The sequence below is a fragment of the Eretmochelys imbricata genome, chromosome 1, assembly GCF_965152235.1.
Source record: "Eretmochelys imbricata isolate rEreImb1 chromosome 1, rEreImb1.hap1, whole genome shotgun sequence".
NCBI lineage: Eukaryota > Metazoa > Chordata > Testudines > Cheloniidae > Eretmochelys > Eretmochelys imbricata.
In genome coordinates, this window is record NC_135572.1 from 102,329,375 (window position 1) to 102,356,766 (window position 27,392).

The window sequence follows — 27,392 nt, forward strand, 5'->3', positions numbered from 1 at the left end:
AGGCTATGGTACAATCTGCTGTGCATGTGTCCTGTTGAAAATGGTCCAATGTGTATAAATAAAAAATTAATGCATTGGGCTAGAGTGAGAATGAATGACTAAATCTGGACCAATACATTATTCTATAGCCCAGTGGCTAGGGCACTCCACTAAGGGTTAGGAAACACAAGTTCAGATCTCTGCTCCACATGAAGCAGAGGAGGAAATTGAACCCTGTCTCCTACATCATGGGTTTAGGCCACTTCCCTCTCCTCAGCATTTCCTATTGGCTAGCTTAGGTGCTGAGTGGCTCCCCACACAGCATGCTAGCTCTTTATGGATCCCATTCTTAGGAGTCTAACTCTCTACATAGACCCTAAGCAACTAACTCAGGGCTGTGGATTCCAATGAGTGACAAGGCACCTCAAAAGTAAGAGTTGGTAGGTAAGATCCCATGGGAAGCAAGTCTAAGGGGCAAACCATTTAAGAGTTGTTTCAGAGTAACAGCCGTGTTAGTCTGTATTCGCAAAAAGAAAAGGAGTACTTGTGGCACCTTACAGACTAACCAATTTATTTGAGCATAGGCTTTCGTGAGCTACAGCTCACTTCATCGGGTGCATACTGTGGAAAATACAGAAGATGTTTTTATACACACAGACCATGAAAAAATGGGTGTTTATCACTACAAAAGGTTTTCTCTCCCCCCACCCCACTCTCCTGCTGGTAATAGCTTATCTAAAGTGATCACTCTCCTTACAATGTGTATGATAATCAAGGTAGGCCATTTCCAGCACAAATTCAGGGTTTAACAAGAACGTCTGAGGAACAGTGGGGGGGGGGGGGGGAGGAATAAACAAGGGGAAATAGGTTACTTTTTATAATGAATCAACCATTCCCAGTCTCTATTCAAGCCTAAGTTAATTGTATCCAATTTGCAAATTAATTCCAATTCAGCAGTCTCTTGTTGGAATCTGTTTTCGAAGTTGGTAGCTCTTCAAAGAGACAATAAGGGCACAAGAGCAAACTATCCCACCGCGTAGGAAAGATAGGAAGTATGGTAAGAGACCACCCTGGCTTAACGAGTTGATCTTCAATGATCTGAAACTCAAAAAGAGTCCTACAAAAAGTGGAAACTAAGTCAAATTACAAAGGATGAATATAAGCAAATACGACAAGTACGTAGGGACAAAATTAGAAAGGCCAAGGCACAAAACAAGATTAAACTAGCTTGAGACATAAAGGGTAACAAGAAAACATTATACAAATACATTAGAAGCAAGAGAGACCAAGGACAGGATAGGCCCATTACTCAATGAGGGAGGGGAAAAACAATAGCAGAAAATCTGGAAATGGCAGAGGTGCTAAATGACCTTTTTTGTTTCAGGTTTTCACCAAAAAGGTTAGTAGCGATTGGACATCTAACATAGTGAATGCCAGTGAAAATGAGTTAGGATCAAAGGCTAAAATAGGGAAAGAACAAGTTAAAATTACTTGGACAAGTTAGATGTGTTCAAGTCACCAGGGTGAAATACATCTTAGAATACTCAAAGAGCTGACTGAAGAGCTATCTGAGTCATTAGTGATTATCTTTGAAAAGTCATGAAAGATGGGAGAGATTCCAGAGGACTGGAAAAGGGGCAAACATAGTGCCCATTTATAAAAAGGGAAATAAGGACAAACCAGGGAATCACAGACCAGCTTAACTTCAGAACCTGGAAAGATAATAGAGCAAATCAAGCGATTTGAAAATACCTAGAAGATAATAAGGTGATAAGTAACAGTCAGCATGGATTTGTCAAGAACAAATCATATCAAATCAACTTCCTTTGCTTAGGTTTCTTTGACAAGCCCTCTGGATGGGGGGAAGTGGTAGATATTTTGACTTTAGTAAGGCGCCACATTTCAGGAAAGATGTGGAGAAACTGGAGAAAGCCTAGAGAAGAGCAACAAAAAATGATTAAAGATCAAGTAAACACTACCTATGAGGGAAGAATGAAAAAATGGGGTTTATTTAGTCTGGAGAGAAGACTGAGGGGGCATAACAGTTTTCAAGTACATAAAAGGTTGTTACAAGGAAGAGGGAGAGAAATTGTTGTTCTTAACATCTGAGGATAGGATGAGAAGCAATTGGCTTAAATTGCAGCAAGGATGGTCTAGGCTGGACATTGAGAAACTTCCTGTCAGGCTGGTTAAGCACTGGAATATATTGCCTAGGGAGGTTGTGGAATCTCCATCACTGGCAATTTTTAAGACCAGATTGGCCAAATGCCTGTCAGGGATGGTCTAGATAATACTTAGTCCTGCCATGAGTGCATGTGACTGGACTAGATGACCTCTCGAGGTCCCCTCCAGTCTTATGATTCTGCAACAGAATGCCAGCAGCATTAAAAGAATTATCCAGCCACCTACAAAACAGCTCCTTTTCACCCTTTCATCATTCCAAAAGCACAGCCTCCACCTTCTCCAAAACTGCTATTGAATAATTTTTTCTGCATCATGCCCACAATGTCACCAAATTCAGGCTATTTTGAGTACTGTTCAGGCTATACTTAAGAACAAGATTACAGTTAATTATGTGCTTAAGAGCTTTCCTGAATAGGGATGCTTTCCAGAATAAGGCCTGTATTTTACAAAGTATGTTTATTTGGTTTGAAATAAAAACAAGCTAAATTCTTCTGTCTGCACGCCTGTTGGTAAAGAAGCAACTTATCAGCCATGCATTGCCTGAAGAGGTTGTACTCAAGTCTCAGTTCATTACCACTGACATTTTGTTTGAGGAAATTACCTTTCAGAAGGCTGTGTTTTTGTTTTTTTGTTTTCAAAAGGGCTGTCAGCCATTGTCAGACGGAGGAACTTGAACAATTTGCAAAAAAAATCTCAGAATGCTTAAGGGAATAAAGAAATGACAAGTTGCTTGACATTCTCATAGTTTGTCTACTGTTTTCATTTTGAAAACTATCTGGATAGCAAGCCCAGTAAACTCACCTCAGCTAGGTAAAATTCATCATGCTGTCTCTTGAAAGACTCTCCTTTGTAGTAATTACTAGCAGCGACAATGACATCCACTGCCACCATGCTCAGTATGAACATATGAAATATTGATGACCTCATCATTTTCTGTAGAAGGGGGGAAAAACACAAACACACAAGCAGTATTTTCTATTAAAGAAGTAAAACTCTATAATTGAAATAATGTATACACAACAATTTATTATGTTTTTATAACTTGTACTCAATCACAATAGTATGTTGTGCAAAGCTTCATAAACTAATTGTAAATCACTGTTTATCTTATCAAATATATCATTTAACTTGAACTGGTTTATATGCAATGTCATAAAATGTCATCAACTTTTATAAATTTCATTGTTTACTATTTCCATTGTTTCTAATATGCTTTTAAAACACTTAGCTATATTTATTTCTAGCCATTTTTCCCTTTGTGAACATTCTTTATGATTTTAATATGGCTGCAACTGTTTCCTTGTTTAGGTGCCAGCATTATCAATATATGTCCACATAGCTCAAATGATACTAGTTACTCCAACATGCCTAGCAGTGACAGAGCAGATATTCCATAGTTCTTTGGGGCTAGTTTGTAACCTTGCTCTCTTCCATGAGTAAGGGTGACACATAGCTTATTCCCCTCTCTTCTTGGCCAGTTCCTTGCACTTCTCTCCACAACAGGAGCCACTAGCTGAATAAGGATTGTGACAGCCTAGGCCTTTGATTTCCAGAAGAATTAGACTGTTTTTATTCCTAGACACTTTCAGATTGATGAAGCAGTAGATTATGAAGCTGGTTTTAGAATGCATAGGGCCTTTCCCCACAACTTTTACAATACTGAAGTTACAAATTGGACCCAAACTACTTCCCCTACAAGCTTCAACATGTTTGAGCGAAAGTTAAGAGAATAAAGACAAATGTACTTTAAAAGACCATGGTGCTGAATTCCTGTTTTCAGTGAGAGCTGAAGATGCTTAGTAGTTTCCATGATAAATTCCTTCAGTACCAAAAGATGGAATTGTGGCTGCAGTTTATCAATAAATGTATTGCTGCCAATAAAATTCAAATTAAATAGCCAAATATACTGATATATATATTAAATCACTCAGACCATTCCTATATTAATTGTTCCAATAGAATCCAAGAGCCAAACTTTCACATATCCTTGCACGCACATTCACTTGAGTGTACAGTTGTTACACTATCACTTTTTCCCCACACACTGTGGAATTTATGCTTGTAAACCTATTTTCACGAACTAACAACTCATCAGTTGCTGACCTGTAAATGTTATTGCACATTGTGTTAACACAAACAGGTTGATTCAATTTGTCCCCAAATTTGTTTCTAAAAGTAGCTAGTACTGAATTTCAGGTAAAACCTCACTATGTATAACAAAGCCTGCTAGCCTTCCCTACCTTCTTTTAAAAATGTTGCGTGGCTGGATTTAACTTGCTTAAAAAACAGGTGCCCCGAAATCATTCTACATCTACACTTTTTACTAAAGCACTCCTGCCTCAGTTTCCCTCTACTTCAGCTCTGGGCCCCTTAAATCAAACCTCCACATCCCTCCTTGGGGATGGATTTATTAAAATAACAAAATCAATCTCAAAATCAAAATCTTCAGCACATCCAGCCAGTAAAGAGAGTCATTAAAAGAGCCAGAGGCTGCATGAAGGCAGGAGCAGTAGGCCTATGGGCACTAGAGCAGAAGCTGGCTGCAAAGGAAAGGCCAGGTAGCATCAGCCTGAGAGCTGGGACTGAGAGCTGGATGGGTATAGGGAAGCTGTAGCCATAGCAGGTGGATGGTGCACAGCACAATGCCCAGCAAGCAGGAGGTATGGGGTCAATTGCATGTGCACAGGAGCAAGATGGTGCCAAGGAAATGGTATAGGCCTCTTGTTATTTTTACACCCCTGTTCTGGACTGCCATTTGGGGCTGGGTTGGGAACTGTTGGTTTGATCTTTTATTGTAACAAACTTTTTGTGCCTAGATATTTGTGCATTTTTGTTTCTGGCAGTCCTACTAATACAAGTGACTACTTACTCAGAATCAGAGAGTGCTAATGGGACCATTAATGGACTATACCCCATAGAGTTTAGTGCCTGTGGTGCCCCTTTTCAACTAGATTGGCTTGTCAAAGTTTGGAATACTGGGGATGTTCAAGCTGGATGTAGAAATTCATGGGGTCTGGTATTTTATTTGTTGCAATCTTGTTTATTTACAAGGAATGTACAAAGTCCCCAGTCTCTGACCACAGAAGGAACCAAGAACAAAAGGAGCAGTTTCTTAGCTTACAGCCCTCAAGACTCTTTAGCTATCACCAGACCGAAAAGAGCTCTCTCCAGCATTTTTCAAGATCAGGTTATGCTTACAGGCTCCTGCTTGGCCTTCTCTCTCCTCTCTCTCTCTGTACTCATTGGTTCTCAGTTTTTGTGTGATCTCCCTTCATATATGCACACACACAACCAAACCCAAACTATACTCAGCAAAAAGCTTCTGGACAGGTTCATATACAGCTTTTGTTTCAGGTGGGGGGTTATGCTTACAATTACGTTAAGTGAAGGGTGAATTCACACTTATCAATCAATCTCAATGGGATTTTCACTCAACCCATAACAAGATTTCCTCCAACTCATATGACCTGGAACTCCAACAGTGCTTGCCGGCAAGCTCACGGTATACACAGCATGCTGCCAGACACCCAGAGCACTCGCAGTGACACTGTACAGTAGAGCCAGTTTTACAAAATTTCTTAAGAGTTACAATAGTATGGCTTAGGATAGGACTGTAGGGGCTGGGAACAACTGATATTTATAGGCAGAATAACAAACTACTGTATGAAAACACTGGATTCATAAAGAAAGACCCATTCAAAGGACACTGGATGATTTCATTGCAAAGCAAAAAACAATCTTTTAGACATCAGATGAGACCCTTAAAGTTACAGGGCCAAATTAAAATGTGTCATAAGTGGGGGCAACTCATTGATCTGTGTGTGTGTGTGTGTGTGTGTGTGTATAGTACTAATTCAGTTGCTCCACTCAGCATTCACACGATCTTGTAATGGCATGTAGCATTAATGCCATGTAGTTTTCTTCTGACTTAAAATAACTGTCAGAGCCTGAGGACAACACTTCACCACCAGATTTTAAAAGGCAAGTTTTTGTATTTAAGTAACAGACCGAACCCTCTCAATCCACAAACACAACTGCCATTGGCAGCTGTAGTTGGTTTGAATTCTGAGTGAGGATAGTATGCAGTTCTTAGGGGCAAGTCAGGTTGGCATCTTCTATAAAACAGGCACAGCTAGCGTCCACTATAAGTACACCCTGTGAAACAGATCCCAGAAGCTCACGACGTTCTCCTTTTAGGTTCTGAAGTCAGTGGGAGTCTGTTGGGGCACAGGGGTCCACCCACATGTATCACAACGTAGGCTCAGGGTCTTACCTTGAATTTGTTTGGAGCATTTGAGGAAATTCCTTTCAGACTTCTTTTAAAGTAGGAAGTCTGAAGGAAGAACTGTTTTCCACTTGTAAAAATGTTGGCCTATTTGTTTTTTTGTTTTTGTTTGTTTTTTACCAGGACTGTAATAAAAGCAGGTGGGGTGAAATCCTGGCTCCTTTCAAGTCAATAGCAAAACTTCCATTGACTTCAACAGGGCCAGCATTTCGCCCCTGAAGTTTAAAGTTGAAATTTAACGAAGGTATAGTCCTCACTGAGAAGTTGTGACGTTGCTTGGAAAACAGTTGGCGGAAAGGATGAGATCACAGTAGCCAATGCAGGAAATGAAGGCTTGTAAGTTTTGGAAATGTGGAGAGAGTAAAAAAGTTGCATGTTTAGGATAGCACAATGCATGTGTGTGGGTCTTCAGAGACTGGAGCTGAAGATGATGTCAAGGCAGGAGCCTGAGGGAAGTGTTGCTGCCTGTGATGACAAAGAATGGGATAAAGAAAGGAGAACTTGTGAAGAAAGACTAGGAATTTGGGGCCATTTTAAGTTTGACATAAGAAATGCTCAAGAAGATGTTAAAGAGACATGCCCAGGTGAGGGATTGGACAATAGGCTACAGATCAGGAAGGAAGAGGTAGATTTGTGACTAACTGGTGTAAAGATATTAGTAAAAGCCAGATGTCTGGATGAGTTCACCTAGGGAAAGGGAATAGACGTGAGCCAAAAACATGGGAAGTGGAAGAGGCAAGGGTCCAGCAAATGAGATGCTGCATCAATGGTAAGAGGAGGAGGAGGAGGAGAAAGAGGAGAGGATGGAGTCACAAAAGCCAAGGGAGAGTAGGATGTTAAAACGGGGGGGTGTGATCAGACTTGCTCACCTGCTCTTTCCTATGAGGCTCTAATTCAGTTAATCTTTTCTTCATTCTCTTCCTCCGCCCCTGCCCCAGATTTCTGTCAGGGTAGGAGTTGGGCTGAGCGTAGCTGAGGGGCATGTGCCAGGAAAAGACCCCAGCACCTAGTGCTCCCACTGAGCCCCGGTAGGAGGCAACAAGAACAGGGAAGAGCAACCGGACTGGCAGCACAGTTCCACCAGAGGGGGCATGGGGAAGCCTGCTGAGTCCCGTCCTTTCCTCACCTGTAGCCATAGTTACCATGGCTTGACATTAGGTGTCTGCAACCTGCTCCGGTCCACACTGCACCAGCAGCAGGGAGGTGATGGGAGAAGTAAGTGGGGAAGGAGCTGTGAGGGAAGTGGGGGCAAGCTGAAATGGGTGTGGGAGAGCATGGGGAGTAGGAAACGGGCCAGAGGTGATACGTGGGGCTCTGCCCCACCAGAATCTTTAAATTGTGCTTCTACCCCCCCCCCCCCCAAGAGTATGTGTCATCCCTGGCTGAGGATCAGGCCCAATGTTTTTGCATTTAAAATATGTTTGAAACATTATGAAATTGGTACCTTTTTGGTAACATTTTAAAAAATATGATGGGCTCTATTCATAGCAATATATGTTGTATACTGTATATGACTGAAGTACCATACGATATTCATTTGATTTAATAAATACATGATTAACACATAGACAACATAAATTTAGTGTACCTGAACCAGTTATACATTTTTATACATTTTATGTTAAAATTATACATAGATGAGATATTTTACAAAATATATGGAGATATATACAATAAATATTTTTTCAATAACCCATATTTATTGGCCCAGACTTGACCACTATAGCTAAGGCTGAAAAACAGGATCAGTTACAATGTCTTGCTTTCATATTCTCATATCTCTGTGAAAAATTCATCTTCAGGGCAACATAGTTGCACATGGGGACAGATCCAGTTAATGGGCCTGTGGAAATTTACCCCAGCTGTTTGGTCTCTGTCCAAATAAGAATTCATTGTGTTTGTACAGTCTAGCACTATGGAGTCCTGGTCTATGACTGGAGCTCCTCAGTGCTACCAGAACATATGCATTCTAAATAATATTAATAATATTTATTATTATATTTGTAGTAAGTTTGAACAAAATCCTTTCAGCAGTTTTTGTGTTCAGCATTAGTGCAGGAAAAAAAGTTCTCAATTTTAATTGTCAATTGTCACACTTTATTTCCCCTGTACAGCAACTCAAAATTATTGTAACTCAAAAACACAGCATTAAACTGGTTTTCCCCCACAAAAATTTCAAACCAAAATGTTGGGAATGTTTGGTTTGAAATATTTTGTTCAAAATTTTTGAGGGAAATTTCAAATGAAATGTCAATGGCAGTTAGCCGCCTCTCACTTCTGTCTTCGTATACAGTGTAGTTGTAGCTGTGTTGGTCGTAAAGTATTAGGGCATGGCTACACTTGCGAGTTAGAGCGCATTAGAGCAGCCCAGTGACCTCTAACTCACGACGTGTCCACACTGGCAAGGCACGTAGAGTGCTCTGACTCCGCGGCTAGAGCGCTCCTGGTACTCCACCTCGGCGAGTAATGTTTGATGCACCTCCGCTGGAGCGCCACAGCGCCAGTATGGACGCCCTGGTCTGTTAATGCGCTCTGATCGGCCTCCAGAAGTGTCCCACAATGCTTGTTCTAGCCACTCTGGTCATCACTTTGAACTCTACTCCCCTGCCCTCAGCCAGGTTTGCTGTTTGCTCAGCCAGGCATGGAGTGCTCTCAGCGAATCTTTCCAGGTGACTATGCCTCCACGCACCAGGCGATCCCCAGTATGGAGCAATGGCGAGGTGCTTGACCTCATCAGTGTTTGGGGAGAGGAAGCTGTCCGGTCCCAGCTGCGCTCCAGCCATAGGAATTACAATACCTATGGGCAGATATCAAGGGACATGATGGAAAGGGGCCATGGCAGGGACGCACTGCAGTGCAGGATTAAAGTGAAGGAGCTGCGGAATGCCCACCGCAAAGCCCGCGAGGCAAACAGCTGCTCCGGTGCTGCCCCCACGACCGACCGTTTCTACAAAGAGCTGGACGAGATACTTGGGGGTGACCCCACCTCTATTCCGAGTACCACCGTGGACAATTCAGAGCCCAGTCCAACAAGGCAGGAGGAGGAGCAAAGCGGGAGTGAGGGTGCTGAGGAAGAGGAAGACACCCTGGCATCCCTAGATGCATGCAGCCAGGAGCTGCTCTCAAGCCAGGAGGAAGGTAGCCAGTTGCGGTGGCCGGTGTTTGGGGAAGGACAAACACCAGAGAAGGTTCCCGGTAAGTGGCTTTTATTTTGGGAAGGAAGTTATTCGGTGCGGGCTCTTGGGGCGAGGAGGGTTAGGGCTGCATGCATGCCTAGATGTGGACTAGGGCGTTGATGTGCTCTCTCACATCGCGGTAATTGGCCTCAGTGATCTCTTCAAAGGTCTCATCCAGAACTTGGGCAATGCGCTTGTGCAGGTTTCTCAGGAGAGCCACTGTGGTCCTTGCCCCAGTAAGGCTTACTTGTCCATGCCACTGTGCCGTGAGGGGCGGGGGGAACCATTGCTGCACACAGGCAAGCGGCATATGGGCCAGGGCAGAAGCCGCATTGTAGCAGAAGACCCTCCCTTGCTTCCCAGGTCACCCTCAGTAGCAAGATATCTTCCAGGACGAACTCCTGCGGCAAATGTGGGGACAGTGTTCAGTATAGGGGCCCCCTGCCGCTGCTGGCTCTCCCCAAGGCACAGAAACCCAGAGGACAGTACAGCCATGAAAGAATCAGTCCTCCTTGCCCCTGTGCTTACTTACCATTTTGGGGCTCCCGGAACTTATGTGCGCTCACTTTGGGACAGGAAAATTATGCCAGACTGTGCTTGCCCTCCTTAAGTACAGGGAAATCATTGTTCTGTCTGGTGTGAACAATGCAGCCTCTGTTAAGTGTTGCATTTTGCCTTTACAGATGCAACGTTGAGATCTCAGCCGTCCTTGTTATCACCGGCCAAGAGGCTGCAAAGACTCAGGGAAGAGGTCACGCAGAAGCAAAGAGGCCATGCTGCATGAAGTCATGCAGCGCTCCTTTAATGAAAATGAAAAAGTGCAGGAGCAGCAGGAGAGTGAAAGGAGGGTCCACCAGCAGCATGTGGATCACCGGCACCAAAGCACAGAGTGGCTGATAAGCATCATGGAGAGCTAAGCAGACTCAATCCAGGCGCTTGTAGCCATGCAGACGGAGCATTACCGCCCCCGCCCCCCCTGCAGCCCTTGTCCCAAAACTCTTTCCCTTGTGCCCCCATGTCACCTCCAACCCACTTTCCCCAACATCCGGGTTCTTATCGCCACCAGCTGCCTCCAACACCTGTAGCTTCACCACCCAGCCCTGCAAACTATGACCCTCACCCACTGCACTCAACCCTCATCACCATGCAGTATAGCCATCCTGCAGTGCAGCACTCATTGCACAGCACTCCAAACAGGAAGGCTGAGTACGATAACAGGACATATGCTAATCTGTGATTGTACCATTCCCCACCCCACCCCCTTGCCCTTTGTGTTTCCCAAGCAGTTGTGTTTCTTTTCAATAAATCCATTTTCTTTTCATTAAATATATTTTTTTGCTTTAAAAACATTCTTTATTATTGCATAACATAAAAGATACCTTAGCCCAGGAAAGAAACAGGCACTGCAAGTCAGTGTATCATATGTAGCAAACACAGATTCCTACTAACATTGGAACCACTGCATTTCACTCCCGTGCAGGGCACGAGACAGTAATGGTGGCTTTCAGCCTCAAATTGCTCCCTCAAGGCATCCCTAATCCTTGCAGCCCCGCGCTGGGCCCCTCTAATAGCCCCACTCTCTGGCTGTTCAAATTCAGCCTCCAGGTGTTGAACCTCTGAGTTCCATGCCTGAGTGAATCTTTCACCTTTCCCTTCACAAATGTTACAGAGGGTACATCACGTGGATATAACTGTGGGGATTCTGTTATCAGCCAGGTCCAGCTTCCCATACAGAGAGCGCCAGCGGCCCCTTAAATGGCCAAAAGCACACTCCACAGTCATTCTGCACCGGCTCAGCCTTTGTTGAACCACTGCTTGCTGCTGTCAAGGCTCCCTGTGTAGGGTTTCATGAGCCATAGCATTAAAGGATAAGCGGGGTCTCCAAGGATCACAATGGGCATTTTGACTTCCCCTACGGTGATCTTCTGGTCTGGGAAAAAAGTCCTGGCTTGCAGCTTCCTGAACAGGCCAGTGTTCCGAAAGATGCATGCGTCATGCACCTTTCTGGGCCAGCCTGCCTTAATGTCAATGAAACACCCACAGTGATCCACAAGTGCCTGGAGAACCATAGAGAAATAACCCTTCCGATTAACGTACTCGGAGGCTCGGTGGGCTGGTGCCAGAATTGGAATATGCGTCCCATCTATTGCCTCTCCGCAGTAAGGGAAACCCATTTGTGCAAAGCTATCCACAATGTCATGCACGTTACCCAGAGTCATGGTTCTTCTGAGCAGGATGCAATTAATGGCCCTGCAAACTTGCATCAACACGATTCTAACGGTCAACTTCCCCACTCCAAACTGGTTAGCGACCGATCGGTAGCTGTCTGGAGTTGCCAGCTTCCAGACTGCAATAGCCACCCACTTCTTCACCGGCAGGGCAGCTCTCAATCTCGTGTCCTTGCGCCGTAGGGTGGGGGCAAGCTCCTCACACAGTCCCATTTAAGTGGCTTTTCTCATCCGAAAGTTCTGCAGCCACTGTTTGTCACCCCAGACTTGCATGACGATGTGATACCACGACTCAGTGCTTGTTTCCCGAGCCCAAAAGCGCCATTCCATGGTGGTGAGCATGTCCGTGAATGCCACAAGCAATCTCGTGTCGTATGAGTTACTTGTGTCGATATCATCTTCGGAGTCCTCACTGTCACTTTGGATCTTAAGGAGTAACTCGACTGCCAAATGTGATGTGCTGGTGAGACTTGTCAGCATATTCCTCAGCGGTTTGGGCTCCATTCCCACAGATCAAAAGGGAAGACAGAGTGTGCAGTACAAAAAATGTTGAAAGATGGCGTCAATTGTGGATGGAAGCAGAGGGATTGCTGGGATGCGAACCGATGCATCACGGGGTGTGGAGACAGGACCCAGAATGCCCTGCACCCCCTTCCCTCAAGCCACAGCGCCAGAATGGGAAGAGGTGCTCTGTGGGATAGCTGCCCACAATGCACCACTCCCAATGCCACTGCAAGTGCCGCAAATGTGGACACGCCAGTGCACTTGCAGCTGTCAGTGTGGACAGACTGCAGCGCTTTCCCTACTGTGCTCTGTGAAGGCTGATTTAACTCAAAGCGCTCTACATTTGCAAGTGTAGCCATGCCCTGAGACTGACAAGGTGGGTGAGGTAATATCTTTTATTAGACCAACTTCTGTTGGTGAGAAAGACAAGCTTTCAAGCTACACAGAGCTCTTCTTCAGGTCTGTGAAAGGAATTCCTCCCAGTGTAAAAACAAAACATAAGGTGTAACAGATTGTTTAGCACAAGTAGTTAACACATAGTGTAATGGATCATTCAAGGTAGATTTCAGAGTAATAGCCGTGTTAGTCTGTATTTGCAAAAAGAAAAGGAGGACTTGTGGCAACTTAGAGACTAACCAATTTATTTGAGCATAAGCTTTTGTGAGTTACAGCTCACTTCATCGGATGCATACTGTGGAAAATACAGAAGATGTTTTACACAAACCATGAAAAAATGGGTGTTTATCACTACAAAAGGTTTTCTCTCCCCCCACCCCACTCTCCTGCTGGTAATAGCTTATCTAAAGTGATCACTCTCCTTACAATGTATATGATAATCAAGTTGGGCCATTTCCAGCACAAATCCAGGTTTTCTCCCCCCCCCCCCCGCCCCCTCCCCCCCCCACAAACCCACTCTCCTGTTGGTAATAGCTTATCTAAAGTGATCACTCTCCTTACAATGTGTATGATAATCAAGTTGGGCCATTTCCAGCACAAATCCAGGGTTTAACAAGAATGTCGGGGGGTGGGGAGGTAGGAAAAAACAAGGGGAAATACGGGAAACAGATGTTCTTGTTAAACCCTGGATTTGTGCTGGAAATGGCCCACCTTGATTATCATACACATTGTAAGGAGAGTGATCACTTTAGATAAGCTATTACCAACAGGAGAGTGGGTTTGTGGGGGGGGGAAGGAGAAAACCTGGATTTGTGCTGGAAATGGCCCACCTTGATTATCATACACATTGTAAGGAGAGTGATCACTTTAGATAAGCTATTACCAGCAGGAGAGTGGGGTGGGGGGAGAGAAAACCTTTTGTAGTGGTAAACACCCATTTTTTCATGCTTTGTGTGTATAAAAAGATCTTCTATACTTTCCACAGTATGCATCCGATGAAGTGAGCTGTAGCTCACGAAAGCTTATGCTCAAATAAATGTATTCAAGGTAGAGTGGCCCATTAACGCCTCTGCAGTCAGAAGACAAAAAGAGGGGGGTATCTTCATCCTCTGGACAGATGGTTTAAACTCCCTCATAGATTTCCACCACAACTTCAGCCACCAACACCAATCCATTAAAGTCTCTCTGGAACATTCCCACACTAACATCAACTCCCTGGACACCACAATCAGCTTCAACAATGCAACCCTACAGACAACCATACACAAGAAAAGCATGGATCACCACACCTACCTTCATAGATCCAGTAACCACCCCAAACACACCAATAAATCTGTTATCTACAGCCAGGCACTCAGATACCACAGAATATGCTTCAAGGAGAAAGTCTGGGATATACACCTTAAAATGGCCTTCACCAAAGAAGAACACTCCACCAGAGAAGTAGATCACATCATGCGATAGGCCACTCAAATAATCCAAGGGAGCCTGCTTCAATACAGAAATAAAACCCCCTCTGAAGTGATCACACCTCTAGTTGTCACCTACCGCTCCATCCTCAAATCCATAGAGGGTATCATCAAACAACTTCAACCCTTCTCGATGGGGACCCTATCCTGAAAGAAATCTTTCATGAACCTCCACTTCTGGCCTTTAAACAACCCCACAACCTCTCCAAGCTCATCATCAGATGCAAATTCCCCACAGAACAGGACACAGCAACTAAAAGTGGCACCAGAATAACAGATGCAAAACCTGTAGACATATCTCCACTGCTACAATGATCAACAATGGCCTGTGATGGGATATTAGATGGGGTGGGATCTGAGTTACCCAGGAAAGAATTTTCTGTAGTATCTGGCTGGTGAATCTTGCCCATATGCTCAGGGTTTAGCTGATCGCCATATTTGGGGTCGGGAAGGAATTTTCCTCCAGGGCAGATTGGAAGAGGCCCTGGAGGTTTTTCGCCTTCCTCTGTAGCATGGGGCACAGGTCACTTGCTGGAGGATTCTCTGCTCCTTGAAGTCTTTAAACCACAGTTTGAGGACTTCAATAGCTCAGACATAGGTGAGAGGTTTTTCGCAGGAGTAGTAGGTGAAATTCTGTGGCCTGCGTTGTGCAGAAGGTCAGACTAGATGATCATAATGGTCCCTTCTGACCTAAATATCTATGAATCTATGAAAAACACACCTTTAAAGATCCATGGATCTAGGGGTGAAAGTGGGCTGGTACCGTGTACCAGTAAGAAGCCAGTACCAGCCCGTATGCAGCCGACATTAAAGCGCTTTAATGTCACTGCCCTTTCCCCCGCCCTGTCAGTCCTCATTCTCAAAGGAAACTTACACAACACTTTCATAAGATGAAGCTTAAATTCGTTGCTCTGCTCTACACCAACAATCATGAACTGAACAGAGATACTGGATTTATAGTTTATTACAACTATCTGTAACCCATTAACACCCTCTTTTTGTCCTATGACCACAGAGGTGTTAATCAGCCACTGTACTTTGAATGGTCCCTTACAATATATGCTAACTACTTTTCATAAACAGTTACTAACCTTTCTGTAACTGCTGTTCTTCGAGATGTTTTGCTCCAATATAGGTATGCATGTGTCGTGTGTACCATTGCTGGAAGACATGTTTCCCCTAGTGGTATCCGTCGGGTTGGGTCAGTCCACACGCTGGCCACTGAGGAGGAATCTGCCATTGGCCCGAACCCCATACTGGCAGGACAAGTCCCTGGGTCTCATCTGTGGGGTGTCTGTGATCCACGTTATATCAATTCCCTCATGAGGCATATGACTGTACCTGCAATTCTGAGCCAGAGCACCCGCTCCTAGGTGACCAGGGTGGCACCGTGCCCCAGGGTGCTGAGCGACCGTGCCTAGATGGGGAATGGTGTCTCAAAGGAGAGCGGTGCTGGAACAAATAACGGAGCCGCCATAGGGAGTGTTGTCGTGATGGAGAGCAGCGCCCCGACGACAAGCAGTACCGTGATTGTATGCAGCACTTCGGCAGGGAGCGTCGTGGGGACAGTGATCAGCACCTGGAGTGTGACCGGTGCCAGGAACGAGATCAGCAGTGGGACTGCAACCGGCGTCTAGGTGGGGTGCCACATCGCTGCGGTGAATGTGGTCTTGGTGCCAAGTCCCTCAGTGATGAGGGGGAAGGAGGAGGGCTCAAGACTGGTGCTTGCCCTCTTGTGGCTGGAACCTGTGGTGCCCGGTTCATCCCCTGCAGGCTTTGTCTCAGGGATGGCACTGCCAGGAGACTCAAGAGGCTTTGTGCCGCCTCATACACCTCTGGCGTCTATGGCGGTGCCAAGCTCGTGTCTCCCCCTTGGCTCACCCTATGCAGGGAGCCCCTCAGTCCTGGACTTAAAGGTTCCCCTGCTGGGCCCAGAGTCAATGGTGCCAGTTGAGTCACCTCCGATTGAGAGTGGTCCATCATAGACTGCGCTCTCTCAACAGTCTTTCTTGAGTGGGAACGCCCCCGATCAGACTTCTTCAACTGCTTCTTTGGCACCAGTGATGGGGATTGGTGCTGTGTTATCGGTGCCGCCTTCTTTGGCGCTGGAGAAGTGTTCCGGTGCTGGAAGGATAATGCCCGGGAGCCCAAGCCACGCTGGATGTCCTGAACAGACGCCAGAGTGGTCCTGGTAAAGGAGGTGCTCGGTACTGGATCCGGTTGCCACTCTGAAGCGGGACGGAGTGCCTCCTCCATAAGTACAAACTTCAATTGATTGTCTCTCTCTTTGTTGGTCCTCGGTCTGAAGTTCCGGCACTTACCTTGAATATGACCCTCTCCCAAACACTTTAAACAGCTTTCGTGAGGGTCACTAAACTGGCATGTGCTTGCAGCACAGCACACACTGTTTGAAGTTCTGGGACCAAGGCATGCCCCAGGGCCCGGTGCTTACCGACTATTAACTACTAATTATCACTCTACTTATGCTAACGATCTATTTACAATTATCTACAATCTATTTACAGAAAGAAAACCACTAAAAGAATCACTTGTTGAGCAAGCGATAGGAGCGTTCCAGTGACTGCCACGGACAGAAAGAAGGAACTGAGGAGGGAACGGGCTGGCAGGTGCCGATACACCGTGCAATGGAGGCACCACTCCAGGGGGCACCAGAGACAACCCAATGGATACCACTAGGGGAAAAAAGTCTTTCAGCAATGGTGCACGCAACACAGGCACGCTTATATTGGAATGGTCATGAGCAACACATCTCAAAGAAGAACAATCTGTTCTGCCTTACATTTTGCTTTGACACTGGGAGTTCCTCTCCCAGACCTGAAGAACAGCTCTGTGTGGTCAAATGCTTCTCTCTCACCAACAGAAATTGGTCCAGTCAAAGATATTACCTCACCGACCTTGATATCTGTCTCTGGAAATATCTCCTCATTCATGTTTTAGTAACAGCCGGCTGGAGTCAGAAAGGCCTGAATCTCAAGAGTTCAGGGCCAGATTTTCAAGTGTTCAATACTCACAATTGCAAAGACCCAATTTTCAAAAGAGCTCAGGTCCTATTTACTCACCTAAGTAAGGGACACATTTTGAAAAGTGTTCAACACCAGAAGTTCCCATTGTGACATTCATAGCCAGATTGTAGAAAAGGGATCAGCACTCAATATACTGAGCTCTTTTGAAAATCTGGCCACTAATTTTGGTGCGTAAATGATTGCTGAGCTTTTTTGAAAGTCTGGCCCTAAATCTAGGCCCAAGTTTGAAAAAGAAAAAAATCCCAACCAATATTGGTGGCATTGAAGTTTGGCTACAGACTGGGGTTTGACTCATTACTAAGCCATATAACCTATGCTGATGTTCAACTACTTATTTATGACCTGATTTTCAGAAATGCAGGCATTTTTTCATGCTTTTGACTTGTGCGTGCAAACTCCAATATGTGCATATAGTCCTTATTTGCATGTGTGGAGGTATACTTGTCTCTATAAAAATCAGAATTGGCACATGCATCAGAGTTTTGTATGTTCAAGGTTAGGCACATGAAACTGTGAGTGTGAGAACTTCTGCATATGCATTTTGCTAATCAGTCTCATAGCCAGGAAAAAAAAATGGATTTTTCTTTTAATACAGTTGATATGTTGCTGTACGACCCCCAACTTTTGTGTTTCCTGCCTTTTTTCTTTTAACTTTAACATTTAATTAACCCAGTGTTTTATTGTTATAATATTAAGTTCCAATTTTATACTATTTTAGTATACTTTCACTTTTGATTATATAGTTATGTATTTAATTTTATATACATAATATCAAATATATAATCAAAACTGAAAATATACTATAAACATTACAAAATTGGAACTTTTAAATATATAATCTGTGTGAGTGTTTATGACATTTATTTTTATTGTGCGATAAATAAATAAGCTGTGCTTTTTCGTTTTCTGCCATTGTGTCTCTGAGTTCAACTACTTGCCTGTCATGAGTATTATTTGTGGTAAGCAGCTTTTCTATTGGCCTCTATAAGCCAGGTCATGCAATACGCCTAGGAGATCAATCACATTTTTCTCTCTCACATAACTGTGTCTTATTTTATATGTTCCGCACCAAAGAATTTTTATTTGGATTTAGACCCTCAAAATGACTGAACTACGTGATGACTTAATTGTACAATGCACTCCTTTTGCACCTCCCTGGTAATATATGATTGTGAAGGTTAACAGCTATGTAAGCCATTTGAAGTGTGGTATAAGTGAAAGCATAATATACAATTGAGATTTTAACATCACTTTGGATCACCAGATCAGCAGTGTGTCATTTGGATTACAGATTTTTTAGAATAGAAAATGTAGTGTGCAAACTTGAAGGAGACCTATGCCGGTTTTTGTTGTTGCTTAACTTACTGACCTTTTCCAGTTCTGGGGTGAGTTTTTTTTAAACTGTTTAGGAATAGGACGAAAGAAATGTTCTGATGTTGTTGCCAGACAGTTGCATGAGAGAAGAACTGTCTATAATGTCAAATTGGATTTAAGGTTAGCTGTACTGAGGCAGTTGCTAGTTAGGTGCCTTGTTGCTGCAATCAGTCATCTAAAACAGAGAAAAGATTCCTGCATTTACTGTCAGTTACTTTTGAATATGACATCCAGGATGACAATGTTCACTGTCTGGAAGACAAATTGTGCAGCCCACAGCCTTCAATGGATTATATATCCAATATGCCTAAAAGCCAATGCTTGACATAGCTTTAATAATCTGAACACTCTCAACATTCGGAAACAGATAGCGGAGTTAAGCATCTGCAATGTGATTGCACTGGCTGATTACATAACATAATTTACACTAGCCGGAATGGTCCCTAACAGACCATTCTGCCATCCCAGGACAACCACAGCAGTGTGCTCTGGCCTTACCTCCTCCCATCCCTTATAAGGAGGAGAAGAGTGGGTAGCATAAAGCTGGCTTTAGCTCTATATCACTGAGGAATTCCTCTACAACAGCGGAATCTGACGTAGCCCTTTTGCACAACTGCAGCAGCACAGAGGGAACCGAGGCTGGGTCAAGGATCAGGCACCATATGAACTGCAATCCCTATTCATAACAAGGAGAGCTAAGGATGGAGTTTCACCCTTGACTCTGGATTGCATTTCTGGAGTTAATTTTTATTTCAACACAGTAACTTATATGAAAATATTTATAATGAATCATTGTTCAAAGTGCTGTTAAACTAAGATCTGGTTGGCTCAGTGGATATAGGATATGGAGCTTTTTACCTAGACGACATTGGTTTGAAACTGGCCAGGTAGGTAGTGTTCAACTTTACCATCTAATGTCTACGTGGAGACTTGTTTAAAATGAGTTGGGTGCTCTCAGTCCAGTTCCTATTAGGTAGAAATCCAAATTCGATTGACATGAATTAGCACCTTTGTTTACAGACTTAGAGGAGAAGCCACAGACTAAATGGACATGGAGACTAAATTAACGTCTATGCTCTAGAACTGATTCCCTCCAGGTTAGTGCTTCGTCAGGCAGAGAGAACATTTGTTGTGTGGATGCTTATGCTATTGTTATTCTGTTCCTTTACAGTGCAGAAAGTCAGGACTTCAGTGTGTAAGGCTGTTAAAATGATATTATGTCTTTCACAAACACTAAACTGACATGCAAACAGAAGGAAACGCATAATCTAACTAAACACTGTTTGATATTTCAGTGTACAAGTAAGCAGTTTTTCTCCTAACTTTGATACTCACGTATTGTATGTCAGCATGAAAGATACATGGAAGCTGCATACACTTACTTACGTTTTAAACATTATTTTAGTGTAACATTTCACAAAAAACCCCAACCATTTCACATTAGAATGGAACAGAACTGACAAGCCGTATATTCTTCTTTCATTTTTTTTATCATTTTAATATTTGCCTTAGGTAGCTAGATCTTGCTGAAGGATTCCAAGACAGCTTCCAGACATGGCTGTCCAATAACTTTATACTGGTTACAAGATTGTCACTGTTACACTTTTCCATTATTATTGTAATACTGTTTGGGGAGGGGTGGAGGGTTGTTTGTTTTTTTGTTTTGTACAAGTCTACATTGGTTTGCTGGCATTATTTAGGTAGAAAAGATTTTGATTGTTATAATCAGCACTTAAATGACTTTGAAAAATAACAGCTGGACAGGGATTGGAATCCGGAACAAAACACTTAGACAGACTACTGGGAGATCCAGAATCAACCCTTAACAAAGCAAATTATAATTCAGACCTAAAAGAGAAACTATTAATGCATGATCATTATAGCTATATTCAACCAACGAAATGTGGACCTCTGACTTTCATTGCCTCTAAATATTTCCTGCAGAATGGATGAAAGAAGTGAAAAGCCAATAGACTTGACTTACTCTGTCCCTTGGTGAGGGGCTGAGGCAGCACAATAATATCTCCCTTCCATTTGATTTCAAGGAAGCCATTCAATATGTTCAGGCTTCTTTGCATTGGCGGTGAAGGGGGCTTCTCTGTGTTCTGGGGTAAAGAGGGTCACAGTTGTGTTGGGAAGGGACAGATTGAGGACAGCTGTCTGTGGCATCAATCCACCTGGAAATTTTCAAGGATATTCCTGAGAAAGTTAAACTAACACTTCTTGCATCCGCATTAATTCCATGACCTTGAGAGCCTAGCAGATACTATGAAGTGTCTGTGCCTTTGTGTGCACGTCCTCCAAGGTCAGCAGAATGGGTGGCTTCAGGATGTGGCAGAAACAATGGTATTCCATCTAACTATGGTCCTCTCTTTCCCTCTCTAAAGTAGGAGCTGTGGGGCCATATCCTCATGAAATATGAATCACCACAGCTCCATTGACTTCCATGGAGATACCATAAAATACATCACCTGAAGATCTGGTCCATGATGATTGACCTTTAAAGATTTTCTAACTTTTTCGTATTTTTTTCATGAAATCAGTGTACTGTACTCTACTCTCACACTCGCTACTTTGTCATTTATTAACAATCTCCTGTCTTTATACATTTGGCTGCTATTAGTTTTTATAGTTAGCAAACTATTTATTCCCAAGCAAGGAGACTTCAAGGTATGCTCTTTTGTTTGTTTCTATGACAGGCTTTGATATAGTTAGGAAATGAATTTCAATACACAGTGTGTTGCATATTATGTAAGAGAAGCAGGATTTGAGAAGGTTATTCAGGGGATGCACATTTGCATAGTTTGGACCCCTTTGTAAAAGCTCCCTGCAAAGCATCATGTTAAAGGCAGGGCCAAAGGAGGCCTGGAATACGAATTTACTATAGTGAGGATCCAGTGGTCCCTTGTCCTACAACAGAGCCTAGAGGTTTCTTCACTGAACACCATATGGTACTATGAATAAAAAAAATAAGACAATTTCCTAAGTGGAAGAATGGATCTGTTAAAAGATATTCCAGAGCTGAAACTCTCTGGAAATTGAAGACAACTGGAGGAAGTTCAAACAGTGCTTCACTCAATATCTGCTAACTATGAAAACGTATTACAGAAATTGTACTCCACATAAAAATGAGACACGTGAAAGATAAGTTTTTAATCACAGACTACAAAATGAAGGTGAAACTATAGAAGATTTTCTGACTGATCTGAGATTGAACAGCCAATCTTTCAATTTTGAGGGGCAAAAAGAGTCCCTTATAAGAGACTGGACAGGGACTGGAATCCAGAACAAAACACTCTGAGGCAGACTACTGGGAGATCCAGAATCAACCCTTAACAGAGCAATTAGAATTTGCCAAGCCACAGAAGTCATCTCATCCTGAGTAAATCTTATGGAAGGTGGACAGTTATCTGACCCTGTGGACAAGATTGAGAATCCTAAGAAGTGCAAGAAAAAAGAGACCTGAGGCAGAAAGGCATGTGCAGCTCAAAGTCAGAATCCAGCACAAAACAGCATGTGGAGCTGCACACACTGTGGCAACCAACACAAGCCAAGACAATGCTTGGCTTTTGGGAAAAGATGCAAGACATGCAATGGATTACATCCTCCTGCAAGACTTTGTAAGCACGAGCAGAGGATGCCTGGCATGGACAAAGAGGATGATGACAACACTTGTAGTTGAGATGAATTCTTCATCTACTCCTGGGGGCATTCTGTGCCAAAAAAAATAAAAATTCTGCAAATTTTATTTGTCAAAATAACAGTATATAATCCTGCCAGTTTCAATTATTTTGGTAATATATTTCAAAATACCTGTCAGCAAGTATGTCTGTAACAATACAGACACATAAAATTTCCCCCAGGACTAGAGAGTTGAAGAAACCCCTATGACAACCCAATTCCTGCTTCCCTGCCCCCTTTCCCTGCCCAGAGCCCAGCCGGGGGGCCAGACACCCACAACACCTCCCCCCAAGAGCCCACGTGTGGGCCCCCCCCGCCAATACACCAAAACCCCCTCCTCCCCAGAGCCCAACCCATGCCCCTGAGCCCAGATACCTGCACCCTGTCACTCCCAGAGGCCAGCTGTTGGGCCAGATACCCGCACCACCCCTCAGAGCCTAGCTGTCCCCCGCTCCTTGCCCAGACACCTAGCTCAAGAGGGAGAAACAGCCTGATGCTTAGTCCCAGGCTTGCACAGAGTTTCCTGTGTGCCGCCCTCTCCTTCCCTCAGGGCATGCTGGGAACTGCAGCTGCCAGGAACCCTCTAGCTCCCTCTCCCTACCCCCAGTAGTGTCTTCTATGTTCAAACTGGGCTCTGCCGAGTCCAGTGGCTCCTAGTGATGGCTAGTAGCACTGTAACCCATTTCTGTGGTGGAAAGGAAATTCTGCACGCAAAATGTTAATTTCTGCAAATGTCTGCATTGCGCTGTGGCACAGAATTCCCCCAGGAGTATTCATACATGCAGTGGAAAACGTTGCAGCAGAAGATGATTAGCCCATCAGTCTGAAAGCAAATGGGACATTTATTCCTTTTAAGTTGGACACTGGGGCACAAGCCCATGTGTTGCCAGAAACACTGTTAGTAACTCTAAAAGAAAAGCCACAGGTTGTAGAAAGTAAACAGGTAAAACTCAGGGCTTACTCCCTGATGTTATTCCCCCTAAAGAAGTATGTGACCCAAATGTATGGGTAAATAAATTTAAAAAGATATAATTTGTAAAAGTACCAGGGAAAAGAGCACCCATTATTGCGTGAAAAGCATGTCAAGCCCATGGTCTCATCATTAGAGGCGTAGGCACCGACTCCGTGAGTGCTCCAGGACTAGGGTGTGTGTGTGGGGGGGGGGTCAAGAACTCCCCAGGTAGAGGGGGAGTCAGCACCTATGATTGGAGGGGCAGGGGCCCACAACAATTGAGGACAAATTTGAAGGCATCTTCCAGAGAAATGGCAAGCTCTCAACAGAGTGCAGAATAGAGCTAAAAGAGCCCATCAGCCCTACAGTTCACAACCCTACAAAGGTTCCCCTCACACTAAGGCAGAGGCTAAAAGAGGAGGTCGACAGGCAGTTTGTTCTGAGACTCATAGAGCAAACAGAAGAATGAAGTGAGTGGGTAAACTTGTTGGTCACCGTAGAGAAAAATGACAGAACCCTCACTTATGTATAGACCCAAAAGAATTTTTAAAATATATTAAAGGTGAACATTTTCCACTACCTACAAGGGGAAAAATTTGGGCGGAGATTGTTGATGCCAAATGTTTTTCTCTGCTTCATGTATCCATTGAGACAGAATACACCCTGTATTCACACCCTAAGCCACTGGTGGGCAATCTGCGGCCAGTCAGGGTAATCTGCTGGCGGGCCATGAGACAGTGTTTACATTGACCGTCTGCAGTCACGGCCTCCTGCAGCTCCCACTGGCTGTGGTTCGCCATTCCTGGCCAATGGGAGCTGCAGGAAGCAGCACGGGCTGCAGGGACATGCTAGCCGCTGCTTCCTGCAGCTCCCAGTGACTGGGAATGGCAGGCGGCCATGCCTGCGGACGGTCAGTGTAAACACTGTCTCATGGCCCTCCAGCAGATTACCCTGACGGGCCACATGGAGCCCGCAGGCCGCAGGTTGCCCACTACTGCCCTATGCACTATTGTAATAATCTTTGTGCAAAACATGACTTGTGAAGTATCATTTGAAAATTAATAACTTGCTGGTCAATAATATCATGGTAAAATGTGTATAGCAACATATATATAACGTTATTAATTCCCCCCAAATGATGTTGGTTGCACATGTTCAAACCCATGTAGCCCTGACTAGATAGAACTAGTCACACAGGTCTTAAACAAAGGAATGTATGTTTACTTCAGTTCACATATGAGTTGTAAACTCCCCAGACAGCATGAGGGGAAAGATAAGGAAAATCTTCATTTCAGCAAACAGAGGTAAGAAGAAACAGCATTGAACCTCTTTCACTACTAGACACCATGTTGCCTCCTTTACTGTTTGAATAAACTTTGCTTTGAGCGGTAATCTTCAGGAAAATGCATCTCAAAGTGGGACTGGACTACGTAAGTGAGGGGCAAAAACAACCCAAGTTTTGTCTCCCTAACCATCTCTCTCTTTTCACCTAAGAAGACCAAAGAAACAGCTGTTGGACTTTGGGAGCAGATCCTGACCTGAGAGTTTGGTCAGCAATGTACTGAAAACTTGTGGTAATGGACTTCACCTTGAACCAAGTGTAGTTTAAGTCTAGAAAGTTGTTAATCTTTATTTTTCTTGTAACCATTTCTGACTTTAAGGCCTCATTACTTTTACTCACTTAAAATCTACCTCTCTGTAAGTAAATAAACTTGTTTTAGTCTTTAATTAAAACTAATCCAGTGTTGTGAATTGTTTGGCTAACTCCATTTAAGGTAGTAGACTGTCGGTATGTCGATACCCTGAGAGAAGCAATGGATCTAATATATAGGGACTATCCAGAAGAAGGAGAACAGTGCAGGACACACATGTTTTGGGGCAAATCTGGGACAGGAAGTGTTCTGGGAGTGCAAGTAATAACCAAGGCTGCAGGAAGCCAGAGTGTGGCTGGTATTTGGTGACAAGCTGCTGGGGACAGATCTGCTAGACCAGAGCTGTGGCTATAATTAGGCACTCAGGTGTGACTTGCATGTTGTTTGTGAGGATCCCAGGTTGGGAGCTACAGTAGCAAAGCATTGTGAGGCACCCCAGGTTGCAGGGCAGGGGTGACACAGCCTTTCACTGGTCTGCATTGCATCCCAGAATGTCATACCCATAGAAAAACAGATCACACATTTGTGCACACTCAGCACCTCCTTTGTGAGTACTGTTTCCGCAGACTGCCATTTGGGTTGTGTTTGAGACATGATGTACTTCACAGGGAAATGCAACAATATTTGGTGGTAAAAAGGTACCAAGGTTTACACAGATGACATTTTGATCTGGGGGAAAAAAAAAAGAAGAGCATGACCAGAGCACTGAGCAGCTTTGGACAGAACAAGAGCTGCTGACCTAAAGCTAAATGAACAAAAATATAAATTCCATGTAATGGAAATAACAGAGCTTGGAGAGAAGTTAACATGGCAAGGTGAACAGCTAGATCACAATATGATTGAGGCCATCACCAATGTGACTGCCTCAACAGACAAAGATGGGGTACAAAGGGTCCTTGGAGTAGTGAACTATGTAGGGAAATTTATGCTTAATCTAGCTGCCTGAACAAGCCCAACAGCGATATTGTGCAAAGACATGCAATGGATATGGGATTCTAGTCCTAATAAAGAGTTTGAGAAACTGAAGGAGTTAATTAAAGAGGCCCCAGTACTGAGGTACTATGACAGTAACCGCAAAAGTTGTCCATGGACACATCCTAGGAGGGTATTGGCACAGTCCTCTCACAACAGTATAGCCAAACTGGAGACCAGTAGTTTATGTGTCACAGGTACTAACAAAATCTGAGGGTCAATATACTCAAATAGAGAAGAAGGCTTTGGCCTTAGTCCATGATTATAGAATGTTTAGTTGTCTTTATTTATGGGAGGCCTGTGTTAGTTGAAACTGACCATGAATCACTTATTGCCATTGCCAAAAGGACCTGGTAAAAGAACCCAGAAATGATTTGTTCAGCTATAAATGTCTGATTTACAAACTGAATAGAAACCTGGGTGAGATTTATTGGATACAGACACTCTCTAGAGTGTGACAAAAGTGCAGTGAAACAAAGTCCAGAGCTAGATTTTGTACACAATAATCTGATTTTAAAAAAACAACTGTCCGATCTCAGACGAAATGTGGACTGTGATTGCCAGAGCTAGCTCTCACGAAGAGACCCTTCAGAAAATAATTAAGGGTATTAGCAGAGGATATCTGGGACATCATATTCCTGGGCCCCATTATCACTTTAAAAAGGAGTTCTGAGTACTAGATGGGATTTTGTTAAGGAATCACCAACCTGGTGCCTTTAAGAAGTCATGGAAAAATATGTTAAAAAAGAAACATGAAGGTCATTTGGGGATTGAAATATCTGAAAGAAGGGCTAGAACTGGTTAATAGTTGCTTCAAATGAACGGAGACATTGAGGAAGCTTTTAGGGCTCATATGCCATAAATACAGGCCAAGTCAATTGAAAGAGTCCATGTTGGTGGCACAAGAAAAACTGCCCCCCTCCAGCAAAGTAGGCAGAGATTTGATTATATTTGCTGGATAAAACTATGTACCTGTCCTAGTCAAATAGTCTCACTTTCCTGATATAGCCTTACTACAAGATACTACAGCTAAACAGGTGATTGTGCATATCAAATCTATTTTCACAAAAAAATGACGTCTGACATGGTTATGTCGAACAACGGGCCACAGGTCAGTGACCATGAGTTTATGTAGTCTGCAGTAAAGTATGGGTTTAGAGATGTAACCACTAATCCCCATTATTCCCAATCCAATGGGTGTCGGAAAACAGTGTCAAAATAATAAAGCGCTTACTGAAAAAAATTGCAAAGTCAGACTCTGGTCTGTAGTGAGCACTATTAAATTACAGAACGGCACCAATGAAGCATGGGTTGTCACTTGTTGACCTTTTGCTCCACAAAGAACTATAGAAACTGATGTCAGAGTCACTGCTAACATGCAGACATACAGAGACAGATAAAAGCAAAACAAAAAGCGCAGTATGATTTTGGGGATCCTGGGAGCTGCTACCACTTCATGAAAATTACGCTGGACGTCTCTGTAATGGGAAATTGGC

The 27,392-nt window shown here is 43.7% G+C and overlaps 1 protein-coding gene across 2 annotated transcripts in view; it reads right to left on the minus strand.

Moving 5' to 3' along the window:
* The window catches only part of NALCN (sodium leak channel, non-selective), a 330,584-nt gene that overhangs the window by 142,730 nt on the left and 160,462 nt on the right, over positions 1 to 27,392 (minus strand). For both annotated transcript variants that reach the window (XM_077807053.1, XM_077807052.1), the window contains one exon: positions 2,965 to 3,096. In XM_077807053.1, the coding sequence (XP_077663179.1) occupies positions 2,965 to 3,096 (132 nt within the window). The remainder of the gene's footprint in view (positions 1 to 2,964; positions 3,097 to 27,392) is intronic.